The following is an 18,900-nucleotide window of genomic DNA, read 5'->3' as shown; positions in this document are numbered from 1 at the left end:
AGCAACTAGGCCCATGAGCCACAAGTACTGAGCCTGCGCGTCTGGAGCCTGTGCTCCGCAACAAGAGAGGCCACGATAGTGAGAGGCCCGCACATTGCGATGAAGAGTGGCCCCCGCTTGCCACAGCTAGAGAAGGCCCTCGCACAGAAACAAAGACCTAACACAGCAAAAATAAATAAATAAATTACTAAACTCCTACCCCCAACATCTTTTTTTTTTAAAAAAAAGTGCTAACAAAAGATTAAGATAAAAAAAAATTAATTACATGGGACTGAGTGAACTGATGAGGATGATTATAATTTTTGTGACTTTTTGTTTGAAAAAAAAAAATCCCACAAGGACTCAGAGGCAAAAAAATATACAAATCAATTTCCACTGCAAAGTAAAGGAGCTGTTACAGTGGAGGATTACTGGACTGAATGTCAATATTATGACATAGTATGAGTGTGTTTCGTGTTTGGTAACTGCAATTATTGTTGCTTTTGTTGTGGTCATCCATTTACAATGCTTGGTGTCAGTTTATTTATCTCTTGTAAAAATAAAATACAGTGTGTGTGTGTGTGTAAAAAAAAAAAGGGTTTATTTTAGATTAAAGGAAATTTAAACACCACAACAACCACATGAATCTTATTTGGACCATGACTTGAAAAACCAATCTTATGAAACCATTTTAAAAAGATAACTGGGGGCAATCTACAGATTCAGTGCAATCCCTATCAAATTACCAGTAGCATTTTTCACAGAACTGGAACAAAAATTTTTTTAATTTGTATGTTTAAAATTTTAAAACACCAAAGACTCTGAATAGCCAAAACAATCCTAAGAAAGAAGTATGGAGCTGGAGGAATCACACCCCCTGACTTCAGACTATATTACAATGCTACGGTAATCAAAACAGTATGGTACTGGTACAAAAACAGACACATAGATTAATGGAACAGGATAGAAAGCCCAGAAATAAACCCACACACTTATGGTCAATTAATCTATGACAAAGGAAGCAGGAACATACAATGGAGAAAAGACAGTCTCTTCAATAAGTGGTACTGGGAAAACTGGACAGCTACAAGTAAAAGAATGAAATTAGAACATTCTCTAACACCATATACAAAAATAAACTCAAAATGGATTAAAGACCTAAATGTAAGACCACTCCTAGAGGAAAACATAGGTAGAACATTCTTTGACATAAATCGCAGCAATATTCTTTTTTGATCCATCTCTTAGAGTAATGGAAACAAAGGCAAAAATAAACAAATGGTACCTACTTAAACTAAAAAGCTTTTGCACAGCAAAGGAGACCATCAACAAAATGAAAAGACAACCTACGGAATGGGAGAAAATATTTGCAAATGATGTGACCCAGAAGAGTTTAATTTTCAAAATATACAAACAGCTTATACAGCTCAATATCAAAACAAACAAACAAACAAAAAGCAGCCCAGTCAAAAAATGGGCAGAAGACCTAAATAGACATTTCTCCAAAGAAGACATATAGATGGACAACAGGCACATGCAAATATGCTCAACTTAGCTAAGTATTAGAGAAATACAAATCAAAACTACAATGAGGTACCACCTAACACCTGTCAGAATGGCCATCATTATAAAGTCTACAAATAATAAATGCTGGAGATAGTGTGGAGAAAAGGGAACCCTCCTACATTGTTGGTGGGAATGTAAATTGGTACAGCCACTATGGAGAAGAGGATGGAGGTTCCTCAAAAAACTAAAAATAGAATTACCACATGATCCAGTAATCCCAGTCCTGGGCATACATCCTGAAAAGACGAGAATGCTAGTTCAAAAAGACACATGCACCCCAATGTTCATAGCAGCACTGTTTACAATAACCAAGACATGGAAGCAACCTAAATGTCCATCAACACATGAACGGATAAAGAAGATGTGGTGTGTGTATGTAAACATATATATAATGGAATATCACTAGTCATAAAAAATAATTAAATAATGCCATTTGCAGCACCATGGATGGACCTAGCGATTATCATACTAAGTGAAGTAAGTCAAAGACAAATACTATATGGTATCACTTACATGTGGAATCTAAAAAAATGATACCTATGAACTTATTTACAAAACAGAAATAAACTCACAAACATAGAAGACAAACTTATGGTTACCAAAGGGGAAAGTGGTGGGGAGGGATAAATTAGGGGTTTGGGATTATCAGATACACACTACTATATATAAAACAGATAAGCAACAAGGTCGTACTGTATAGCACAGGGAACTATATTCAATATCTTGTAATAACCTATAATGGAAAAGAATTTGAAAGAGAATATATAACAATCTCTTTGCTGTACACCTGAAACATTGTAAATCAACTATACCTCAACTTAAAAAAAGTTGGATCTTCAAATGCAATATATTAATATTAATATAATAAATACCAATGCTAATTTTAAAAAAGATAAGTGGGGTATTAAATAATATCAGGGGAGTATTATTCACTTTTTTAGGTGTGATAATGGTATTGAGGTTGTGTGAGAAAATGTCTTTACTTTTAGGGATGCCTACTGACATTTGTAGGGCTGAAATGACATGACGACATGTGGTCTGGGATTTGCCATAAAATACTTCAACAAAAAAGGGAGAGAGGAAAATAAGTAAAAAAGACGGGGAAATGTTGATGGTTACCATAGCTGGATGATGAGGGTTCACAGTGTTTTGTTTTGTTTTGTTTTTTAATTAAAATGAAAAGAAATAAAGGTCAATCTTGAAGGGAAAAAAATACAATCTTGGTTTTACGGTTAAGCTCCTTGAGGACTCAAGGGCAGTGAGCCGCGGTGATGCAGTAGTGGGAGGCGACAGGGACACTGAACTGTCACCACCTACCATCAAGGGGGGAACATGGCAAGAAGTGGGATGGAGGAAGTCTGGCCACAGGGAACTTGTCTACTCTTCACAAGTGGCTACCATGCAGCATTTATCATCTTCTTCCTTTGAACTGTAATTTAATTGCCAAAGCACATGATGACTAAACTGTGTATCATTTCCTCCTCTCCTCAGACTGGAAGCTTCTCCCCCTGTAGAAGAGTTGAAGGGTCCACAATGGGCCCTGGGGTTTGCTTGGAGCCATAGCTGGTTTGTGAGACTGACGCACCACCTCCTCAAAACAACTTACAGAAATTAAACTGGATGGAGGAAGTTTAGATTTTGGAAAAAGCTGCAAGTACTCATTAATGTTTTATAACTCCCCAGGTGATCTCTACCCCAAATTTAAGCATTTTAATTCTGAGCATTTGGAAACAACCTAAATTAGAAAAGAGTCAGACTATGACACCTCCGAGCAGAGTGATATTAAGGAAAAGTTAAGGCCATGTTTTAGAAAACGATTTAATTTTAAAACAGAATATAGACCACATACATAGATATGAAGGAAAAAAGGTTTAAACTGTATATTTTTATGGTGTGGGATTAGAATTGATTTCCATTTCATTTATATTAGTTTTCTAAATGTTCTATAGTATGAATACCTTATACATAAACCAGAAAAATAATATGATTAAAACTACCAAATCCGCCTAATGTGCTTTGTAACATTAAAGGCTACTTTCAGCATTGGTCTTAAGGTATGCAGATGGGAAGAAGTCTCTAAACCAACATACCCAAACTGGCATTAAAAACTTACTCAACAAACAGCTCGAAATTTAGGATAATGCAGTTCCCATTTGAAGGAGATCACAGTCAAGGGGAGAGAGACGTAAGTTAACAAGTAATTCCTGAGAGTAAAGTGACAGGTCCAATGGACTCATTATCTGTTCCCCCAAATGCCTGAAATGAATGGATATGCATTTATCTTTCAGACTTTTACCTCAGCTATTTAGGAAGTATGGATATACAAGGTATTTTCTAAATAAGCTTAAAACAAATCCCCAGATGCTTGTCTACACGAGTCAACCATTTATTTAGTCTACTCGAATTCCAGCCACTAGGAAAGGAAAACAATAACTTCCTTAAAAGACTACTTCCCTTTGATAAGTAGTCACATTCCACTAACAGCAAAGTGAAATTAAGATATATTTGATATGGAATAAGTTCTGCAATACTACAAAGAATGATTTAGGCTTTGAAAAAGTTTTTAAACTTAATTGCACCTGGAAAATTATTTGAAGTAAAACAACTAGTACAAAAATATATTTAAGATTAATTATTGACTAGTCCACAGAACAAGACAGCAACCTTCAAACTTTTGAAGACCCATAGTTAGAATATAGATTTCTCATCACAACCTAAGCAAGCACACATGCATACACCCACATAAATAACAAACAAAAATCTAATGTTATAATACTTTTTTTTTTTTTTTTTTTTTTTTGCGGTACGCGGGCCTCTCACTGTTGTGGCCTCTCCCGTTGCGGAGCACAGGCTCCGGACGCGCAGGCTCAGGAGCCATGGCTCATGGGCCCAGCCGCTCCGCGGCATGTGGGATCTTCCTGGACCGGGGCATGAACCCGTGTCCATCGGCAGGCGGACTCTCAACCACTGCACCACCAGGGAAGCCCAATACTTTTTATTATATGTAATGCACTGTGATATTTTCTGTTCTATCCCATTTCATTTTTAAGTTAAAAGCGTGCTGGCTGTGCCAGATGAACTGACTGCCTACAAATGGGTCACAAGCTGCAATTTGGAAAATAGTGCTCTACAATATCACGAGTGAAACCACTTCTAGAAACATGATTTAATTACAGTTGTATCCTTGCTCTTCCTAATATTCAAGTTACAACAGGTCTCAACACATACACCATTACCCATATGTGGGTGTGAGAAAATTTCTTCCCATTTCTGAGATCAAGTGAGCTCTTGACGACTACAATCTTTTCAACCACAAAAGGGAGCTTGCAATTACTACAGAGCTCTTTGTCTGATGGTAAGGCGAACAGCTTTCCCAAGCTATTACTAATTTCACCGTCAGCCATCCTCTCTTATAAATGTTGTTCTTCTCCAGTTATGCTTAACTTTTTCACTGCCTGGAAAGGAATGGAAGCACAGGGGCAGGAGAGCCTTTTTATTCTATGTGAGAATAAAACGAGTAAAACAGAAAGTTATGATGGTAAAACTTCAATTATTCAAAATCTTTAGTTTTCCTGAAAGGAAAATGGATAATAGTCACAGCTATAGACTAGAAGCACATGACCAAGTTCTGCAAAACTGTTCTGCAAAACTTAGAATCTCTTTAAACCTTATTCTCACTGTGTATAAAATAGATGCTACAACACAGTGTTTCCTATCAGCTAAAAAAAAATCACTTAAAACAAATCAATTTGAATGCATGAAAATTAAACAAATCATTTCAAGAGGTCCTATCCAAGAGTCCCTACATAATGGGAGACTATTTCCATCAGTGTGCAAAGACATCAATAATTTTAATATTAACATATTAAAAAGCATCATTTATTGCCCAATGGATATAAAAATCTCAAAACCTTGTTTAATGCTATTCTTTAATATGCTATAAGTAAAATCAGTGAAAACTCTATAGTTCTTGGTCACTCTCCAGTCTATGAAAAGGAAAAACGATCACTGAAAGGGCTGTGGATGTGGGGGAAGAGGGTTGCACACATGTCGGCTTCTAACTTCATAAACTATTTCCATATACTTGGGAGGTGACAGAGCACAATGGTTATGACACTGGGTTCCTGTGTCCTTGGGAGCTGTGTGGGCTTGGGTGAGTCCCTTTACCTAATTGTCAATTCATCATCTGTAATATAGAGATAATGATAGTGCCCAACTCACAGGAGCATTAAATAATATAATGCTAGTAAAGCGCTGAGCATAGAGGCTCGCATACAGTGAGATTCAATACATTTTAACTACTATATTTCTATTTTAAAAATACTACACATATTAAAGTATCAAGAATATTGCTTTGAATTAGCTGACTTCTTCTAAATTCCATCACTCATTGGCTCTACGATTCTAAGAAGTTACCTATTTTGTATCAATCTTCCCCATCTCCAAAATGACCACCCAAAACTGGGTGTGGTAAAGATGAATGAGGCTGTGTGTGTTAAGTGCTCAAAACTGCTGGGAAGTCTAACCAGAATTCATTCCCCAAGATTTATCTAGGGCCACTAGCTGCTAGCTCAGCATCTCCCAAAATAGGCACTGGATCCCTCAGTCCTTAGAAGGCTTACAAAGAGATCACACCCTTGCTGCCAAAAAATGGCAAATAAGCTTCCAGAAACCCGCCTTTTTCTTCACCACAGGACATCTCAAAGCCCTTGCAGTGCATGTGAAACTTTAAAGGAGGATGCATGCTCAATGGGCATCTCCTGGGAGCAGTGTTCTGTGGGACACACTGGCCAACTCCTGGGCTGGGCTCACAAAAGGGGGGTGCACAGAGAGATCCCAAAACAAGGCTTCCGGGATCAAAGATCAGGTGTGGAGAGGTGGATTTCGGTCTTTAGAGCTCTAAAAAATGGACACTGAAATTGTAACCTGTCACTGATATTCAAAAGCAAGACTTGCCACTGTTGTTATTAACTTACAAGTGCCTAAGTTACAAGGGGAATTGGCAACGAACTGGACACGTTGTTTGAGAGAAGTGTCCTAATTTCACAGAAAAAAATGTAAAACCAAACCAAACAAAACAAACCCCTTGTTTGTAAAGCAAAACAAGTCTTAGATGACTGTGTTATCCCTGTTGAATAGATGCTCAGGATACGGAAGTTGGAGAAAAGTGGCTGCTGACCTTTTTTAATAATGTCAGGATGTTGATGTCATGTCTACGTTGCAACTGCTGAAGCTGAGGACAAATGCGAGCAATCCTTCCTGTCTCTACAATGTGCTGTATTTTCTAACCTTGGTTCCATGTTAAATATGCGTATCACCAATATTCACATATGTGTAACTGGATGTTGACTTTTCTCTTGGCGTCCAAAAATTCCAACATTACCAAGTACAGACAAAGTTCATCTGAGCTTTAGAAGTCAAAACTGTGGATAAACAACAAGGTCCTACTATAAAGCACAGGGAACTATATTCAATATCTTGTGATAAACCATAATGGAAAAGAATATGAAAAGGAATGTATATATATGTATAACCAAATCACTTTGCTGTACAGCAATTAACACAACATTGTAAATCAACTATACTTCAATAATTTGTTTTAAAAAGTAAAACTTTAAATGTTTCTCTCTTGCTCCCTCATATACACAGATATTTTCACTTTGACAGATTTTTTTTTAATTAATAAGAACCAAAAAGTTATTGGAACAGGAAAAAATCATAAAATTAATTGTGAAAGTGCTCTTACTAACCAACCATTTATTGTAAAAGGTGACAGATACTGAGTGTTCTAAGGGACTTTATATTATCTTATTTAACCTTCAGGACAATCATATTTGATGGATATTATTAGTTTCCTTTTAAAAAATTATGAAACATTTCATACACACATGCGGACATACAGATAGCTGTGTATAAAGAGTACTATCTCAAACATCCAAGAATATACCCCATAGCTTATAAGACAGGACATTTCCAATACAGCCCAAGAAGCCCACAGCACCCTTTCTTTACCACATGTCCTTCCTATTGTCCTTGCTCTATGTGTGAAGAAGTTGAGGCTCTGAGAAGCTGAGTAATCAGCCCTGGCGGCGGAGCGGGCATCTGAACCTCACCTGTCGGACTCCAGACCCCATGAAACTCAAGCACTGAGGTGGCAATTGCTGAAGTCACCCATTTCAGAAGTGAGAACACTGAGCAGAGAGATTTCAGGAACTGCCCAAGATCACACTACCAGGGTTTTAATGCCAGCACAACCGGCATTAAAACCCGCATTACGATTATTTATTTATAGCCCTACTCTTTTGGTTTTGAAATTAACATGAGGAAGAGAGCCATATTTAATTCAGGGTTTCTTGTAAAACTTAGGAGGAATTCCACCACTCTCTGTTTTTAATCATTTAAGTAAGTGCTTTTTACTAGCCTGTTAAAGGAATAGTCTGAGAGGCGGCTAGTTTACTTCCCACAAAGGCTGTTCTCTGCTTCGCACCAATGGAGCTCCTAAAAGCTGCTCTGTAAATGAAGGGTCAGTAGACTCAAGTGCTGCTTCTCAAACTTCAGTGGGTACAGCAACCACCCGGGGATCTTGCTAATGTGCAAGGTCTGAGATTTCTGCATGTCCAAAAGTCTCTTGGTAATGGCTCTTCTGCTAGTCTTTTTAAAGATATACCCTGAGTAGCAGGAGACTAAAGGGCCCTCATTATTAGGAGGGATCTTGCAGTGAATTTTCTTAAAAATGAAAAATCCTTGATACCAGTTTTGTATGGTTTTACTTTAATATCTATTCCTAAAATTGGAACACATCTGTATTTTCAATTCTCTGATACATTTTTACTCTCGATTTCATTTATATATCCAGGACAGAAAGTAATAAATTTCAGGATCTATATTTAAGCCAGAGTGACGTTTCTAACACCTGGACAAGAGCGTCAATTTAGGAATTATCTGAGCACAGAATGAAAAATACACAATGAAATAGGATGAGAAGGTTTGCGGGAACATACATGTACGTACCACATGTAAGGAAAAAGCAATCAATGTTGACTAACCAGAAAATAGCAAATCTCAGTTGGGAAAGAGATGGCATTTTATCATTCATCGAATGAGGTACGAAACATAAGAGTTGAGAGAAAAATAAATAAATCATGAAATTCATATCACGTTGCACGGTCCTGAAAATTGTATGGCCTTTGCACATTCTGTGTTCTGCACTGCTAAATGTATCACAGTGGATTAAAGCACAACAGCTGCTACTTGGGAGTTTTCAAAGTCTTAATATTTCTGTAGCAAGTGTAATCATCTCTAAGAGAAGCCAAAGGCTATTAATTTAAAACTTTATTGCATAAATAACCCCCTGAAATTGTGTTCCTCCAAGGCTTCTTTTCTTGAACTTGATCTCATCTGGATGAACGTCCCTTGAAGATGAGGGGCAGAAGACCATCATGAGGCATTTAGAATTGCAGAACATGCACCTGACCCCCTCTTTAGGCACATAAAGTGAATGCATCTGGGGTAAATGATTCAATCTCTCTGAATCTCAGTTCCTTCAATAGCTCTCAGAATTGTTGGGATTCAATTCAATTCAATTAGATGCAAAAAAAAAAAAAAAAAAAAAAAAAACCCAAAAAACAAAAAACCACCTGATAAAAAATATATATTTGAAGGTAAGGTTTTAAAATGTTATTTACATAAAAAGTATCTGATTGGGCAAACAACAATGATCAATAGATGCTTAAACCACTGAGTGAAATGTCGATGGAGAAGAGTAGTCTGAGTGAGCGAGAGACTATTATCCCACAGACCACTTCCAGGTCATATAGGAAAAGGCAACTTTATAAAGGATGGATTGAGTTGTCACTTCCTGAAGTCACTGATCATTCTCAACATCACTGAAATGGGGGGCAATAATAATCACAATAATAATATATGCATCTTGTTGTGATACAATTAGCAGTACATGGCACCTTGAGGTACTTTTACCCAAAACCCTTAGCCTGAATCTAATCAAACCTGTAAGTCTAATTCAGATTTATACTTTAGGGGATGGTGCACGTAAAAGAAAGACACACCACTCAGAAGCAGTAAGTCAATTTAGGATGTGAGCTGTGTCACCAGACAATTGAATTTGACTTCCTTGCAGGAAAATAAAATGTATGTGGGTGGGGATCAGTGGTAGATCAAAAGTGACTTAAAGAGACGTAATAACTAACTGCCATGTGTGGACTTTGTTTGAACAAATCAGTAGCCAAAAGACATGTTAAGGTTAACAGGGAAATATGACTTGAGTATTAGATATTAGGGGAGAAATGCCATGAAGTCTTCAATATACTTTAAATACCTCAGGGGAAAAGCAGTGTGTTTGTTACGATCTTAATAATATAGCACAGTAACTGTAGCAAAGAGGATAAAAAAAGGAAAAGGAAGAAGAAAGATGGGTGGAAAAAGAATTTCCTACCCAAAAGGCAAGAGGGTCTCAAAGATTTTTAGACCCTTTTGAGCTAGCACTAACAGCAGGTACAGCACCATTTCTCTATCTGTAGAGTTGGCTATCTTCTATTTCAGACTCTTGGCAAAGCAGGGGCTTTCTAGGGGGAAAAAAAGGCAAATCTTGGTCCATGTAATTCTCACAATAAGCAGCCTCCATTCTAAACTCCTCGGAGTGGGAGCAATTCAATAAACAGCTCTCATGTCCCAGCGGGCCCATGGGCTATTAAGTCTCAAAAGTTTCCTCCTTTGGACTGAAATCAACCACATTTCAATCTGCTTCTGTAAAGCAATAAAAAAAAAAAAGCTGGGGCCTCCCAGGTGGCGCAGTGGTTGAGAGTCCGCCTGCCGATGCAGGGAACACGGGTTCGTGCCCCGGTCTGGGAAGATCCCACATGCCGCGGAGCGGCTAGGCCCGTGAGCCATGGCCACTGAGCCTGCGCGTCTGGAGCCTGTGCTCCGCAACCGGAGAGGCCACAACAGTGAGAGGCTCACGTACCGCAAAAAAAAAAAAAAAAAAAAGCTGAATTAAATCCACTCAGCCTGTTAAAAATTAAGTGAGACCCACGAAGATGTTTACCACCTTCCCTGTAGGAAATTTTATGCACTGGCACTTTGAATTTAACTGGACTTCTGATCTCTGTCAGAAATAATAGTGAAATAAAGTTTTTTTTTTTTCCCTTTTTCTTTTTTCAAGAATATAGTGCTGGGCTTCCCTGGTGGCGCAGTGGTTAAGAATCCGCCTGCCAATGCGGGAGACATGGGTTCGAGCCCTCGTCCGGGAAGATCCCACATGCCGCAGAGCAACTAAGCCCGTGCGCCAAAACTACTGAGCCTCCGCTCTAGAGCCCACAAGCCACAACTACTGAGCCCATGTGCCACAACTACTGAAGCCCACGCGCCTAGAGCCCAGTGCTCTGCAACAAGACAAGCCACCGCAATGAGAAGTCCACGCACCACAACGAAGAGAAGCCCCCGGTCGCTGCAACTAGAGAAAGCCCGTGCACAGCAACAAAGACCCAACGCAGCCAAAAATAAAAAAATTAAAAAAAAAAAAAGAATAGAGTGCTCCATAAAAATCATTTACACATAACCTCTAGGAACATCCACTAAACACTCTCAGTCATGAAATGGAGCCATATAAAATGAAAATGACCATATGTAAGCATATATCAATATAAGACAAAGACATTTCTGCAAATATGGGGTATTAGAACACCCAAGGAGATAGTTTATGAAAACTAGATTAACAGATTAAACAGAAATGGCATTAAACAGTCAAGGCTTACAGGACTATATGGCTCAACACAGTGCTAATGTCACAAATGCCTAAACACTGTCCTCAAGTGATCTTCAAGGTAAAGCAGGGCCCTGATGCCCTCAATGTATAAGCACCTGCAGATCTTAGGGGACCAAAGACCACCTGCTCCTCTATTTTCAAGATGGCCAGCACCTAACTTATGGCAGCTTTGCTGGTATTACCTGGAAAGGAGTCTCGGAGATTCCCAACTCTTTTCAGAGTTGAATTTAGCTATTTTCTTGAATACATGTACGGTTTGTCTAAAGACATCACAATAGTCATGTATGCAATTTCTGTTTAAAACACTTTATTGATGACTACCCTTCACCTCATTCGCTCAAATCTCAGCCACAAGCATTCATGCACCGACTCAGGAAATAGTTATCTGGAGCCTGTTATCAGCCAGGTACTATAACCGGTGCTGGTGGTGAATAAAAAAGCTCTGTTTCATTTTGCTCTCACAAAGCTTAGCCTTTCCTTCTATTTGCCTCCCGTTCCCCGCCACCCCCCCCCCAAAAAAAAACCCCTATCCTCTTCAACTCCCACTGAAAGGCAAGTTTGGCAGTTGGTTCCGGATCCAGCATACTAGGGGTCATAGTTAGAATTCATTTCCACATTGGGTTAAAAATCACCATGTGTTTTTTTTCCCTCATCAGTTAAGTCTCTCCCATTCCTGCACCCCCAGGACAAACAACGATTTTTTAAATTTTATATACAAAGCAGAGAATGAACATCTGGAAGATGACATCAACACGACTCTTCAGTTGCAAAAAGGCAAAATTACTCCGTAGTCTAACGAAACAGAATCTGAAAGTCTGGCAATATTTTTCCTTTCATCTTCAATGCCAGACTTTGAATATACCAGAATGAGTTCCTCTATTTTAAATCCATATTTTCAGACATTTTGTTTACAAACAACACTTGGACTAGACATACAACTTCATTACTTTGTCTTGTTCTGGTTGTGATTCTCAACTAGAGTCAGCGCTGAGTCTTTAACAACAGGGCAGGAGCTGTGTTTTCACTGTCTTCTCCCCCCATCCTCACTGAGCACCCATTCCCTACTGAGCACCCATCATGTGCTGGCCACTGTTCAAGGCACATAGCTTCTCATGGATCTTAACTTCTCACAGTGGGGAGACAGACAAGAAAGAAAAGTATAAATTATAGACTCTGTTGGAAGGTGGTAAATGCCCTAGAGAAAACTGCAAGCAGGGAGGGGGAATGTGGAGTTCTGGGGAAGGTGAGAGGGTTCCAGACGGTTAGGGCCATTCTCCCTGTGAAGCAATATTTGAACAAAGATCGAAGGAGAAGGGAGTCACGTGGACATTTGGGGCAAGCCTGTTCCAGGCAGAGGGAACAGCACCTGCGAAGGCTCTGAGGTAGAAGGGTTCCTGATACCACTGAGAAATAGCAAGAAAGTCAGTATGCCTGGGGATGCGGGGAAGTGTGGTAGAGAACGAGGTCCAAGAGGCAGTCGGGGAGGCAGAACAAAGGGGTCCCCGTATTTGTCAAATTAAGAGTAATAGCAGTAATAATTAGGAAGAGAGCTGGAATTTATTGAGTTCTTTGTGCTAAATGCAATTCCAAATAGGTACCATGTATTATCTCCTTACAAATTCAAAGCAACTGGTCGCTCTAATAGGCACAGAGTTGCCTTTATGCTTTAGGACGCGCATGGCAGTAAGTGCAAAACTCTCTATAGGAAGTATTTCCCTTAACAAGCCCTCACCCTACCCCTGCCTTAACATGACTAAAACCTTCGCTAAACTCTGCAATTAATCTCCCTGTGCATCTTAAAAATAAAAACATAGTTTCTTATAAATGTCAAATGTCTTGGTTATTTCCAAGTTGTGGTTTTTTAATATGATTTTCAAGTCTGTTCCAGTACCTGAAGGTGAAAGGGTTCAACTTATGAAAAGTTAATAAGTACAGTTTGAGACACTATTCAGAGTTCAAATCCTGCTTTAATAACATCCTTTGATGTGTTTAATGAATCCTTCAGCACAACTTTTTCCCCTGTAATACTGTATATGGTATAACTTCATGTTTCAGAGTGTTAGTTACAAATTACATCTAATAGAGCCAAAAGACATGGTACATATTGTTCTGCTGGCCATGTTCCCTTCTTTCTGCTGCACTTGCCTTTAAAAGGCATCCTGACATATAGAAATAAGCATGCCAAGAGAGCTGGGCTTGCTAAACAAAGTTAATTAGTGGAAGTACCAGAGGTACCTTTATAAAGAACTTCAGTAGACTCTTTATTACTTAGTTTCCACTAATTAGGACATAATTTGAAAATATCTCCTAATACAAAAAGATTGTTCAGTTCAACTCAAGAAACATTTATTGGTCAGGTGCTATGAAGATAAAGACAATCCAGTGGCTGCCCTCAGGAACTTACAGTCTCCCAGGCTAACTGAATCGCAGGCCTTCAAGATGAAGGAAAATCTGGGGTGAGGGCAAGCACTGATGCGGAAGGTGCGAGAACAAACTTGTGACTTTTTAAAAAGCCACTCACGCCAAATATCAGACATCAGCTGTCCCCTGCTGAACCAAATATAAAGAAGTGATGGCTTAAAAACGGAACTTCCGAAAGTAAAAAGTTAGCGTTGGGCAGAATTTTTTAATCCATTTTTCTGTATCTAATTCTACGCTTAGAAGTTTCCTCAGAGATTAACTGCTTATTTTTATTCTTCTAATACTTAAATCAGAAGGAGGAAATTTTTAATATCCATTTCCAAATATTTTGGTGAAGAGAGAATCAGGTATTTTTAGTTAGCACAAATTCCTCACATGAATTAAGGGTATTTTATTCCACAAAACTTATAATCAAGGGAATAAGACGTAAGCCCAAGCCTATGGATTTATACAAATCGAATCAATGCTAATGATCAATTTACATGTGATATTATGTAAAGTCAAAATCACGTGAAACAATCTGTGTAAATATCTAACTTTAGTTAAGTGGATCCAGAGGCGCAAGAAGGAGCTAAAATCAGCCCATATTCTGCTCATCATGCCCTAATGCCTGGGGCCTGGCCCCCTATGAATACAGGAAGAATGGACTTTTTTAAAAAAAAATAAATTGAGCAAAAATACCACATAGGCGGGCGTCCCTGGTGGCGCAGTGGTTGAGAGTCCGCCTACCGATGCAGGGGACACGAGTTCGTGTCCCGGTCCAGGAAGATCCCACATGCAGCGGAGCGGCTGGGCCCGTGAGCCATGGCCGCTGAGCCTGCGCGTCCGGAGCCTGTGCTCCGCAACGGGAGAGGCCACAACAGTGAGAGGCCCGCGTACCACAAAAAACAAAACAAAACAAAAAAAACACCACATAGGCAAGTAGCAGCCTTAAAAAGGAACTAGTATAGCTTCAGTGGTCACCAGACTCTGACTTTAAAATTTTGAATAATTTCATTGACTAGGCTTACAAATATTCAGATTAATGTATCATATTTGCTTCCCGAAACATAACACAATGAATAAAACTCTAGTATTAAATTGTCTATGACACAGACAGCAGTAGCACTTTACCATAACCCTAACATTATCAGATGTTTCCACCATCTCAAAGCTGATTTGAATCAGAATTACCTGTGGGAACTTTTTAAAATCGCATGTTCCCAGGCCCCACCCATTGGATGGTGTGATTCACAGTATGGGTCTGGGGCTTTATAAAGCTCCCGGAGAGAGTGGTGAGCAGGTAGGCTGGGGAGCCACGAAGCAGCTGACTAAGCTGACAAGGACAATGGAGGTAAAATGTAGTAAATGCTGTCTTCTCACCAAAACAAGACTGTTATGCTAAGGCTACCCTCTTACCTTCTAAACATTGAGAGCACTAATATCACTGACGACCACCATCCAACTGTATAGCCAGTAGCATATTTCAAAACCTAAAATGGGTGTGCATGCTTAAATTTATGAAAACTTGAAAAATAAGTGACCGAGGGCTAATTGGGAAAATGACAGACGCGAGAAATACTCAAAAAACACTGATTATGCCTCTTCACTCATGAGGTATCAGAACTCGAGTTCGTAGACTTTTTTCAGTAAATGTGCCAAATCTAAGTTTTACTTCTTTTGCGATTGGTTCTTTTAACATCCTAAATATATAGGATGCTTCACCGAAACATGACATCTTCTTCCATCAATCATGTGCAGTAAAGTCTCAAATTTGAAGCTCTAAGAATCTAAGCAATCACACGTCTTCCCGGAGAACTGCTCTATAAAGTTAACAGCCTGGATGCCATATAACATCTAAAACTTCATTTGGAAAGATGGGTGACAGCTTTAGCCAGATTAGTACAGGGACACATTGTTGGATCTATTCATAGATGTACAGTATTGAAGGTGCCTCTTCAAACAGTGACCCGAGAAACATTTACGTGCTTAAAACACCCGTGATCAAAATCGTACATTTCAAATAAAAGCATACATATTTATATTTTACGATATTCCTAGCATTCTGCTACAGTGCCAAGATACAGTCTGTCTAAACTTTAGCTTTTTTTTCTTTCCTAACAAATCGGTATGTACGCAAACTTAGGAACCACTACCAACATCTTGAGTATCAATGTTTCAGACTGGGAATATATGGTTCAGTGAAAAAAAAAATGCCAGCATTTGGCTTAGTTTTGATTCTTGTCTCATTAGAAAACACGGGGCGGGGGCACGGGGACAGTCAAAATATTCTGGCTAGATGCACTGCCATTAAGTAACCTCAGTCGTAGAGGGGCAAAAGCAAGGGAGGAGGGAAACAAGAACTGAAAAAATCCGCAGAAAGCTGCCCCTTGCGATCCATAAAGAACTAAATTACAACGATTTGCCTACAGCTGGTAAAACAGCTTATTGCTCTCATCTGGTGGCTATGCCGCAGTAAATTCGGTTGTGGGCTAATTAGGTCCAACTTGAAGCCAAGGACCAGGTGCAGAGAAAGATCCGCCTGGTCGGGAGTCGACTCGCTCCAACACCCAAGAAGGAGCCGAGCCACAGGGTTCCAAGTCGGGGCGCAAGCAGCTCACTCGTGACGGGAGGCGCGGTGGGACTGCCGGCTTCCCAGGGGGACGTCAGGGAAACCCTTCCCGACCATCCGTGCAAACCACAAACTCACACGCTACGATTCCAGCCGCGCAGGGAAGCGAGGCGACCGGGAGGGCCCGGCCGCCCAAATGCCGGGCAGCTCTGTCAAAATGAGGCTTGAGAAGGGCCTCCCCGCATAGGTCTCTCCCCTAAGGCTGGGGTCGTCAGCTCGCGAGCCCTGGACCATTTCACTTCAGGAAGGAACTCTGGAAACTAAGTGAGCCCGGCTGCGGAGAGAGAAAGTGGGGAGGCGCCAAGCTGGTCCTCTTGTTTGGGGGCGAAGGAAGGAGTCTGGTGGGGAGCGAACGGAACGCAGTTAACTTATTTTACACTCGAGCCGCCATCGACCAGAGAGAGCCGGACTCCGCAGGGCGCAGGCTGCGACCCCGACCTCCTCCCGCGCGCGGTCCCCTCCAGGCCCAGTGCGCCGCCCGCCGGACGCGCTCCACTCACCCAGCTCCTCCGCCTGCAGCCAGAGCGGCGCGGAGACAGCGAGCAGCAGGGCCAGGAGGCCGCGCCGAGCAGCCCCCGCCTGCGCGCAGCCGCCGCGGGCGCCGGCCACCATGGCCCCGCCGGGCGCCAGCTTGGCAGGCTCGGCTCTTCCTTGGCCCGCGCAGCGCCGCCGCCACCGCCGCCGACCCGGCCGGCCGCCTCCTCCGCGGCCGAGCGCGGCGCCGGGACTGGGAATAGCCGCGGCCCGGCACCGAATCTCATTGGGGCGGCCCGGGGCCCAGCCCTGCGGGGGCGTCTCCCGCCCCGCCCCGCCCCACCCCGCCCTGCGCGCCGGCCCCCGAGGAGGAAGTCTCTCCCGGGCGGCGGCTGGCCGCGGGGGTGTAGGCGTACCGGGCGTGGCCCGCGCTCCCCTCTAGGTACCCTGCGCTCCCCGCTCACTCTCTCCTTTTCCTCCGCCCCTCCTCTCCCAGTGCATGTGAACCTGGGAGCCCGGAGGACTCCTGGCCTTGAGACCTGCCCCCAGCCGCGCTGTGCCCGGGTCGTCCCCGGAGTGCCTGAGAGAGTGGTGGGAGCGCCAGAAAGCCTACTCTCCTCCAGGGCTTTGCCAACCCTACAGGGGTGGGCATGCCATTGACAGTAGCACTGGGGGACTCGAAATATTGTCACGGTAGGATGATGGTGGTGACAACATCCAGTTCAAGTTCTTTTTCATTCATTCAAAAGTTACTAGGTTCCAAAAGTGTGCCTCCCGGCCACAGTGCTAATCCCTTGTGACACTTGCAGACATTAAAAATAATAAGGCAAGTATGCAAACGCAAATCGCAGTCGGCGACGAATAGTGCTAGCGGAGCCCATTCAGGAAGATCTAATTAGATGCCGGGTGACGAGACTGCAGGTAGGAATCAGACAGGAAAGGCCTCACTTAAAAAGTGGCATCTAAGCTGAGACTCGGAGAGTGAATGGGACTTGGGAAAGCGGAAGGCGGGGGACAAGAGAACGGACAAGGTGTGCAAAAGAGCTGAGGGAGGAAACGGCCAGGGTGTGGGGAGTTAGGCGAACAGGTGGGTTCATGGCCGGAGGTGGAAGCCGGAGCGCTGAGCAGGGTCCGGAACGTGGAGGGCCTGGAAGGTCGCGTAAAGGATGTTTTTAAACTTTATCCTCGGAGCTAGGAGCAGACAAGAAGTTGTTCAAACGGAGGAATGACACGATCCGATTATCTGGGGGGGGGGGGGGGGCGGGTGTGGAGAAGGGCTTGGGGGAGGGGAGAATTACAAGGCTATTAGCGAGTAGCTGGATGGGGAAGTGGCAGTGGAAATTAAATGAGGACAGATTTGATACATATTTTAAAGACTCTGACGGCTCCAGATCGCTAGTCCTCCGCTCACTGCCATAACCTTCGCACTACCGTTTTGGCGCCCTGCAGTTTTCCTGGGTAACACGCAGCGACAGTTAACACCTGCAGATGCCGAGAAGGGGAAGTGTTAGAGGCGGGAGGAAATAACAGCCCCTCCAAGGGCCAATATTGGCCCGTCACGTGCTCTTTAGATACCCCCGATAGACTGTTCACACATTCCTTTTTTTCCTCTGTATTTTTTAACTAAATACAAACGCTGTTGAAACTTCCAATGAGATATCTTTGGGGCTTTGCTTTCTCGAAGGCGGCAGAAGTTAGAGGAAAGAACTTGAGCTTTAGAAATGAGGCTGATCCAACTCTGAATCTAGGATCAACCACTGACTGGGACTGATTCTCTCTGGGACTCTCTTCGTTGGGGAGTATAATCCCTAACTTTCCTGGCTGTCACAGAGACAAAATAAAATATGTATAAGAAGTTATAGCATGTAAGAGGTAATCAATAAATAACAGGTTTAGCATATTTGTATTGAAAGCAAAGGTCACACCCATGAAAATATTAAATATTCTGACACAAAACATAAAAAGATACTTTGACACATTGAATCATTTCCTAACTCCAGCTTGCCCTATTTCTTCTTTTCATTCTTTCTAAGAAGGTGAGTATTGGCCGCTGCTGGCCTCTAACAGG

At 41.7% G+C, this 18,900-nt stretch overlaps 1 protein-coding gene across 4 annotated transcripts in view; it reads right to left on the bottom strand.

Moving 5' to 3' along the window:
- Positions 1-17,091, bottom strand: part of DCBLD1 (discoidin, CUB and LCCL domain containing 1) — a 68,794-nt gene extending 51,703 nt beyond the window's left edge. For 3 of the 4 annotated variants that reach the window (XM_019929634.3, XM_019929635.3, XM_073789529.1), the window contains exon 1: positions 16,859-17,091. In XM_019929634.3, coding sequence (XP_019785193.1) covers positions 16,859-16,970 — 112 coding nt within the window. In that variant the 5' untranslated portion in view covers positions 16,971-17,091. The remainder of the gene's footprint in view (positions 1-16,858) is intronic. The other variant, XM_019929636.3, reaches the window with a different exon arrangement.
- Positions 17,092-18,900: the final 1,809 nt, after the last annotated feature.

This window comes from Tursiops truncatus, chromosome 12 (genome assembly GCF_011762595.2).
Source record: "Tursiops truncatus isolate mTurTru1 chromosome 12, mTurTru1.mat.Y, whole genome shotgun sequence".
Classification (NCBI taxonomy): domain Eukaryota; kingdom Metazoa; phylum Chordata; class Mammalia; order Artiodactyla; family Delphinidae; genus Tursiops; species Tursiops truncatus.
Note: the sequence above shows the minus strand (reverse complement) of the source record. Positions and strands in the feature narration are given on the sequence as shown.